Here is an 8,447-nt window from a genome sequence, read left to right on the forward strand (position 1 = left end):
GGGAACGACATCCCGCACTAGTCTCCCGCCGAAAACATTTTTGGTTTCTTCCATTCTGGACCGTGATTTCACACTTTATTTTTTGTTTCTTCTCTGCAGCGAAACGTTGGGACTATGCAAGCACCACTCAGAGCGGTCAGTTCCATCTCGTCAGCAATCCGGTGTTTACATGAGGGTGGCTCTCTACCAGCGCAGCCATAGTGGGGAGGGGGAGCATCTTGTTGATACTCCAGTCGTTGAGTGTGGCTACAGCTAGTCTTATCTCTGGTGTTCTTTTCAGAGTTTTACAAAATATTGTACACTGACAGTGCCAAGGTACTGACGCTTGAAAGCTCCTGCGCGAAGTATGAGCGGTTTTCTCTAGTACAAGTTGTCGCTGGACGTAGGCAGCTACTGGAAGAGGGAAGAATAACCAAAGGATGCACGGCAATAGATATAACGGATAAAGTGAAGAGTTTTTTGCCTGAAGTATTTATAATTGGAGACGTGCAAACGTATTCAGTTTCTCTCGTAGGGATCAAAACGACCCTTCCCACCTGCCGGACAGGCGGCACAGCATACTTCGTATCTTGGAACTGTATCCCCAGTAAGCACTCCGTTGTGTGTTCAATGCGTTGCCTAGACTGTATGGGCCGCGCACTATATTTACATTGTGGGTGTAGAAAGCGTTGGTGAAAAGTGATTTTCACATACGCAGAGTCGTGTTTGCTTGACCTTTTCAGATGTAAACCTGCAGTCGACATCTCTTTCTATCGCCTGCAACATATACCAAGTAACAACAAAAGAACAGAATTCCAAACACTACTCGTGTGCATGCCCGAATAGTGCCAATCCCTGCTCGGCTAATGCAGCAGCTGTGAGTCGGAGCTGGATTGTAAGTACGCCGAAAAGTGCAATGGTTAGTCTCGCAGACTACCTTGTTTACAAGACTCCTGAATCCGGAACTGGGTCATTAGCCTTGATGGCTGATCTGAGTTCAGTGTGTGGGGACCCGGAGGCTTCATATGTACTGTGTGAGGGTAAGCTGCCCACGTTACCTTCAGCTATATTTCAGCTTTCTCATCTTAAGCGTAATACTATGTTTTTTAAACGCGTGATTGTTGCATGCACAGAAGCACAGCACTGGTAATTTCCGGGCTTTCAACCCAAATGTGAAGGATGCTGGTTTCTGTGTTTTTGACCGATGAAGTGTCTGCATAATTACGCTATATGGAGCAGCTCATGAGTAAAAGGCCGCGCATTAATGCCATAGCATCTGCTGGTTCTCTCTGCTGTTAACAGATGCTCCCGAAGACAAAGATTTCAACAGCTGGCCCCTGAGATGTAAGACCATTGGTCGCCAGCAGCGGAGTCTGCAGCAAACCGTATGCAAGGTCCAGCACAGTTCTTCCCAGTAGCGTTTAGCGTTGTCTCCTACTGCCTCTTTGTTTCACAGTGCGGGCGCCATACGCGCGGCTTCATGTTAGAGTGCAGCATCCGACATCGCTATGCTGAAGCATTTTCTTTGTTCTGGCTGCGAGCTTTACATTTTCAGGGCCAGCATGCGAAAAGGCATTCTCTACTGTGGAGGGAGCAATAGAAGAGGATGATTTGAAATGCAGAGAAGCATGCAATGAAAAAAGTTCTGGAGAGTGTGCTAGCATTCGCAACATTTGGTTGTGTGTAGCTTCGTCCGTTCAGGGTTGTTACATTCCGAACACCAGCTCAGTTACATGCCACATTGAGAAACCTGGCTCTGCAGACGCCTTTAACGGCACTTGCTCGTGCTCGAGTTCCTCGTTAGGTACTTGCACATACTTGGAGGCGGAGGCAACTGCATATGCATGGAGAGCTACACTAGGACAGTTTTTAACAGGGAACGACGGAGTTATCATTGCGAAAAACAGCCGCGCTTTGTGGCCAGCGGGGAAACCAACCTGGCGCTACGAGGCAGGGTATAAGCATGGAAGGTGCGAGGAAAACACGTGGATCAAAGGGGTCTTCTGCCTCGGTGAGAATCTCGCTTGAGCATCCGCCTGCCTTGCTGGTAGTGTATTTGGCAGGATTAGATGGGCCCCCGGGTCTCTTCAGTACTAAACAGTAAACAAGCGAATGTGTGTGTGAGAATCTTGCAGGCCCAGATGCGGAACTGATATCCAAGAGAGGTGAGAGCTCAACTGACAACATACACGGATATTTTCTGGTGTCTTTTATTTCTTTGGATGAAATGTCTTTTGCGGCTGTCACCCATCGTTCTCTCAGGCTTGAGGGCACCCGACTGCACCACCTCAGTGCCGATGGATGAGAGCAAAGTAAGCGCTTCGCAATGCTCGTATCTTTGTGGGAGCCTTGAGTGGAGATGCCGGTACACCCAGGTGGAAAGCCCAACTTTGTACAAGGACCTCATGGACTGCTTTGACAAGCTAAGGATTGGTACTTTTCTGGAGTTCTGCAGTGTCGAAACGAGTGAGCTGCTGGGACAGCGTTGCTGTGTCAGCGTATTACCTCGCGAGCACTAAAGAACTTCATCGAGTGTTGTGAAGCGTTTCTCTAGGGGAATAGAGGATTCAGTGTGTGCATTGCCGCTGTGTTGCTTTGCGTTTGCTTTCAGCTGCCCAGACACCAACCCTTGGAGGTATGTACTGCTAGAGAATCCTGAACAGCAGCCGCATAGCTTATGTTGCGTTTTCCGCAGCTGCATTGTTCTTATATCTTAGATCCTTAGTTTAGCCTATTCTATTGCAACAATTTGGGTGATGTTCGCCTGTTGCAGCCGCGAACATGGCGGTCTCGTGGGTGGTAGCCAGCGGCACGGAGACGGAGGTTCGTTATGCCCGGCCACTCTACCCCACACCGGTTGTCTTCATAGGGGCGCCTACACACATCCCAGGTATACCAAGACTGGCCATCTCCCAGGTTACGCCTGAAAGCTTCTATGTACAGGCGTTCGGAGCTGTGTGTGGCGGTAAGCCAACGACTGTGCACTCACTACCCACGCATTGTTAACTTACACACAAGTTTCGATCTGCTAACGATTTTCTCGCTATGCCTGAAACACATATTTTTGGATGGTTGAGCTGTCAAATGCGTGTTTTCTTTTTTCTCACAGTTCGGCCTACGATCGCCTCCACTGATCTCAAGCTTGTGGCCAGCTACTTAGCCATACCTCCAGGGCATTACATAACAAAGCATAGTTTCATTCAATTTGTTGTTGGAACCACCGAGATAACGGCTACCGGAGAATTCTCGCTGCGCTTCCCATTCAAAATGGCTGATCCTTCACAGGTATGCAGGCGCTGTCGACCTCTATGGCCAGTGAGATTCAGCGGCGGGGGGTTTCGTATTTCTAGAGGACCCAAAGAACCGGACCCAAAGAACCTTCTAAAGAGTTGGGGGGAGGCGTTGCAAGGCGCCCAGAAGCTTGATACTTGAGACACTCTGTTGCCGTTGACGCAACCGCAGTGCTCTTACGTGAGTGTATCCTCAGGCACTTGTCCTTTTAGAAGCCCAATCTGCTGTAGGAAATTCTCCACAGGCGATTGTAGCATCAGTTATGTTTCGCGTACTCGAGAGAACGGATAGAGGACTTAAAGTTCGCGTTTCGTCTATTATGCAATTCACGTCGATGACCGTTGGGTACTTTATTGCCGATGCATCCAGCAGCAGCATTTCAGGCAGCCAGCTTTTTGCGACTATGGGAGGACGGATATTCTCTGTGGGTTAAAGACACAGAAGGCGAACCTTACTAGCAGCGTGCATGCGTCCAAGTGTATCTTTCTAGCAGTCCATGTATACGCTTGTGTGGCCTCTTACTGACATCATACCATGTGCTGCTTCACAGTGGTGGCTGGAGAACCACATTTAAATTTCTCTCATATGGCGGGACTGCGGAAAGGCACTTCTCAGTTGGAGGGCTTTGGCGTGTGTGTATGTTCTGTGCAGATGTTTGACTCAGCGGATGTAGATATGGATGACATAAAATATCCAGTGAATTTTCCTTCGTTTTTTCCACCCCACTTTTTCCCACAAATTGTTGCAGAGGGGGGCAGAGACCAAATGCTTTCTGTACAGTGGAAGCAGAATAGAGAGACCGGCGGTTGGATCCCTTCAGTTTGGAACTCTGCATGCTCTCTGACGGACGATATGTTGTCTAAGGTCCCTGTCTCGAGTTTGCATCTTACTGGCATGTATATCTCTGCTGGTAAGAAACAACAGAGCAATTTGGCCCTTGAAAGCATATGCTGTGCATGCGGCAAACAAACAGTGGAATGTTCTGTGGGCTTTCAGCCCGCGCACTGTGACCAGACAGCCGACTGACTCTCCACTTGAAATCTTACTTCTGAAGCAGAGGGATGCAGGGGTGTTGGAGTTGTGATGGAGTGTCTGAGCAGCTATGATTTACGTGTGTTGTGCTGCTGCAGTTGGCTTCACGAGTGGAACATTATGTAAGCTTTGCCGACACGCTTACCCGGTTGCTCATCAAATCCAAATCAGAAGCAGGATCTGTGTTTCCCAAAGCACATGTACATCATCTGGGTCGGTTTGCGTGGGTGTATTGTTGTGCATCATGCTCAGTCTCGACAAGTCTCTGCAGTGTGAAGGCCCTCCAGGTGATTAGAGGGTCGACTACCATGCATCAAGGGTAAAGGGTTAGTTGTTTCCGCAAGAAACTTGCATTTGAATTGAAGTGTTGAGTGTGTTCTTCGTGATGAATTTCGAAATGTTTGTATCCAGGGCAGCTCATTGACGACTGAGGAGTGTATGGAACTGTGCACTGGAGTATACCTCCTGTATTGTTCAACGGCAGCGCATCCTGCGTTTTGCCTTGAATGGCGTCTGCCTAAGAACTTTGCCAAAGAGTGCAGTTCTCCGAGTGAGCAGGGGAAATTATGCTGTATATGCAGCAGTCTGAGTCTCGACTGTACTACAGATTCCCATTCACACGCGCAGCAGATGATGCAGGGTGAAACACTTCAGAGCTGTATCCCAGTCAGAGCTCTGGCGGCACCCGGATGTCAGTGCATCAGGGCTACCTCCATTATGAAACTAAATTTCAGTGTAATTACTTGTATGCGGTTTTATGCTGTCTCAGCTGAAAACGTGGTATCTGAGGATAACACCGAGGATACAGAAACCGAAGAAGGTGAAGGTAAGCAGTAGTCTCGTGCTTACTGTAGGGACCCAAGCGACCCAGCAACTAATATGACGGACTTGAAACAGGTTACAGCCGCTCTCCACCCTGATATTTATATTTTGCTGATTATATAATTGAAGAACATCGGTGATGCGGGGTTTGCAGATGCAGAAGAAGAAGAGAACTTGCCGCCCGTCAAGTGTCGCGTTTTCGACATGCGCTACTACCCATCCGATATGACCTGGGATTCTATTGCTTTCTCTTGCGGGTGCCCTGGTTTTGCTGTCCCATGTACAAAATATGATGTAACCCAGGATGTTTCGTGGTACGAGCATTTGCATGCTGAAGGAGGGATTTGTCAACGCGCGAAGGAACCTGTAAGGCCGGTTACAAAGATGTATTATCAGCTAAACGTGGATGCATGCGCCGCCAGCAAGTTGCCCGCTCTGGGCTTGACCTGGACTCGAAGGATATATCCATCTTATCCAGACCTTCCGGGAGCCGGTTCGGGGCCTCTCTCATACAGTGGCACGTACCTCTGCCAGCACACCACTCCATACGTTCTCTGTCCAGGTGCGAATCTCAATATGAAACATGTTGAAAGGTGCTGTTGCAAAGAGCGCAGCGATGATGTGTTGCTCTTTCAGCACCTCCCACTTGCAGNCATGTTGAAAGGTGCTGTTGCAAAGAGCGCAGCGATGATGTGTTGCTCTTTCAGCACCTCCCACTTGCAGTTTCAAGATTTTGAACATGTACACCATTATATTTTATAAACACTTCATTTGATGTTTTTCTGGCTGCAGCGGACGCCGCCGACCGGCCAGGCGATGGGGGAGCAGCGTCGCAAGTCATTAGACACATACCGGAATCTTGCTTTCCCGGGGAATGGGGAGAATGGTCTATTTGCGATGCAACATGCAGGGGGACCTATAACTACCCTCAGCGGCACAGAAAGCGGGTCCCCATAGCTGCTGAAGCTGTTGATAGTGACCCTGATTGCATTTTAGAGGAAAACGAGCCATGCGGAAATTCCGTGCCACCGTGCGTCGGCTACTGCTGGACAGCTGAGTGGACGGAGTGGAGTGGTTGCATAGCGGTGTTATCTGGAGAGGATATTTTGTTCGCGCGGAGGAGATATAAGCCAATTTATTCCGGATCTGAATACTGTGATGAGGACGCCATTCAAGAGTTTCAAACATGCTTAAGAGGTCAAGGAAGTATGTGCAGAGCCTGCATCGTTTTTTTTGTGCTGGCCCAGCTATCGAATACAACAATAGAGTTGCATCCCGCTCTCGTTTGACAGCCCGAGTCGACTACGTACTTTTTCAGATACAGCTCCACACCTTTTTCATTTTGTTTCACAGATATGGATGGGGAAACATCAAGTGAGGAAGAGGACTCGGAAAGCGGTGGATTCGCTGAAATGGCGGCGTCTGCATCTGGCACTGCAGAAACGTCAGAGTGGTCCGGATGTGATGCTCCGTGAGTTTGTACATCGCTTGCATTCATTTGGGTGTATTGTCTCACTAGATGTTTATCAGTACTGTAGGGATTTTAAGGATGCAAGTAATATGCAGAAAACGTCTAGAAGGAGGGGGCGGAATGTTTCTTCTTTTCGGTCTCTCTTTCATGTTTCTTTGACTCAGGTGCTTACCACCAGAGGGCAATTCGGTCCATAGACGAAGGGTGCAAAAGAACAGCAGTACTGGAAAAGTTTCAGGTTCGAGTTTCGTTTTTCCCGTGCAGTATATCCGTCCCGTATATCTATGCGTGCATCTCATGCAGCTGCTCTTAGGAGACTGTTTGTATGCGTGTTTGTATGTGCATGTGCGTATGTATGTGTATGCACGCATGTATGTGTATTCCTGTATCTGTAAGTGTGTGTGTGATTATGTGTGTGTGCGTGTCTATGTTTGCGTACGTGCGTATCAGCCCTCACTGGCTCTGACGCCTCAAAGGTGTGCACAGAAGCAGATGGTCTGGAGGAGTGCAAAGACATGTTTATTGGCTTTGGTAAGACGATCGATATATCAGGATTTGCTAACTGTGAAGTGCAGGGGCAATGCCGGCGGGTCAGCAGAATGTTTCATCTGTACTGTATTTGACTGCTTTTCAGACTGCTCCGACGTTGTGCCGACCTACCGCGACGCAGCTTCATTACAGAATTGCGTTGATAAGTGTAGAAACGCAGAGGCGAAATGCAAGACCCAGTCTGCACAAGATGTTCTGAAGACGCCCTTCAAGCGCTGTCTCGTGAGCGCACTCTCAGATTCTGGTTTCTTCCTCACCTGCAGGTTCGCAGAGAAGCAGAGTATATGTAAGCCATATTTCATCAAAGCAGTGACACAATATTTCTAGCCCATAGATATTCAAATAAATAATACTTGCACAGTGTATCCCTTGTGCCTGCATGCGTGAAGCACGCACTGCTGAGATACTTCTTAGGGAACCCTCCCCTTTTGCAAGTCCAGCAGCTGGGTGTGCACCACATTTCTCCTTGGTGTTTTGATTTATTTTTTTTTTTTCAGCTCAACCGGTAACCTGTAGAATAACATTCACAAAGATTGTCGACCCAGAAGCGAGACTGCGTTTCATCACCGGCGGCTNGTAACCTGTAGAATAACATTCACAAAGATTGTCGACCCAGAAGCGAGACTGCGTTTCATCACCGGCGGCTCTGCAGAGGAAACCTCTGCAGACTCTGCAGAAGAAGGAGAGTCAGCTGGTTCTCCTAGTTGCGCATGCTTGGATCACGGGATGGAGCCATGCACAGCAGAAGATATAATGGAAGACTGGAAAGGCATAAGAGATCACTTTCTAGCGTCTAACGGATTATGTTCTTTAGAAGATGCAGTAAAGCCTATCTGGTCATCTACTACGGATACGAGCAGCAGAATTCCTGATTCAAGTGTATACGTTGCATATGCGGGATTGGGGCGCTTTCATTGCCCACTACCGGGATACAGCGGAACCCATGCAGCTGAAAAAATCTTCACTTTCACTAAATTTGAAAGTGCTGAGGCTTTAAACGATTTCTGTCAAAACGGACTGGCATACTGGAAGGATCTAGATAATCCTTTAGTATGTAAGTGAACGGTCGGTCGGGTGTGGCTTAGCTTTCTCGAGTTGTAGGGTTTCTATTAAGGTGTTGGCGTTGAGTAGTAATTTTTTTTTAATTTTTTTTTGTTGCTACGGATAGCGTCTTTTTCTTCTGTGTCCATGATGATATCTTTTGTTGGTGCTGGAGTTAAATGCAGTGCATCACCATATTGTTATTATTTCTGCGAAATAAACAGATGCAAGAATCCCGGATTGCTCAAGGGTTATTGCGAAA

The 8,447-nt window shown here is 48.0% G+C and overlaps 1 protein-coding gene across 1 annotated transcript in view; it reads left to right on the top strand.

Annotated features, from left to right (window-relative positions):
* Window positions 1-961: 961 nt before the first annotated feature.
* Window positions 962-8,447, top strand: part of EMH_0025710 (thrombospondin type 1 domain-containing protein, putative) — a gene marked incomplete at both ends in the record, with an annotated part of 13,093 nt that continues 5,607 nt past the window's right edge. The window contains 18 exons of the mRNA XM_013502482.1: window positions 962-1,019; window positions 1,282-1,323; window positions 1,535-1,990; window positions 2,115-2,144; window positions 2,242-2,445; window positions 2,591-2,614; window positions 2,753-2,869; window positions 3,089-3,264; window positions 3,922-4,134; window positions 4,714-4,852; window positions 5,072-5,128; window positions 5,279-5,686; window positions 5,917-6,330; window positions 6,478-6,595; window positions 6,760-6,833; window positions 7,046-7,126; window positions 7,230-7,407; window positions 7,732-8,198. Coding sequence (XP_013357936.1) covers window positions 962-1,019; window positions 1,282-1,323; window positions 1,535-1,990; window positions 2,115-2,144; window positions 2,242-2,445; window positions 2,591-2,614; window positions 2,753-2,869; window positions 3,089-3,264; window positions 3,922-4,134; window positions 4,714-4,852; window positions 5,072-5,128; window positions 5,279-5,686; window positions 5,917-6,330; window positions 6,478-6,595; window positions 6,760-6,833; window positions 7,046-7,126; window positions 7,230-7,407; window positions 7,732-8,198 — 3,256 coding nt within the window. The remainder of the gene's footprint in view (window positions 1,020-1,281; window positions 1,324-1,534; window positions 1,991-2,114; window positions 2,145-2,241; window positions 2,446-2,590; window positions 2,615-2,752; window positions 2,870-3,088; window positions 3,265-3,921; window positions 4,135-4,713; window positions 4,853-5,071; window positions 5,129-5,278; window positions 5,687-5,916; window positions 6,331-6,477; window positions 6,596-6,759; window positions 6,834-7,045; window positions 7,127-7,229; window positions 7,408-7,731; window positions 8,199-8,447) is intronic.

The sequence above is a fragment of the Eimeria mitis genome, genomic scaffold (assembly GCF_000499745.2).
Source record: "Eimeria mitis Houghton genomic scaffold, Emh_scaff937, whole genome shotgun sequence".
In the NCBI taxonomy this organism is placed as follows: Eukaryota; Apicomplexa; class Conoidasida; order Eucoccidiorida; family Eimeriidae; genus Eimeria; species Eimeria mitis.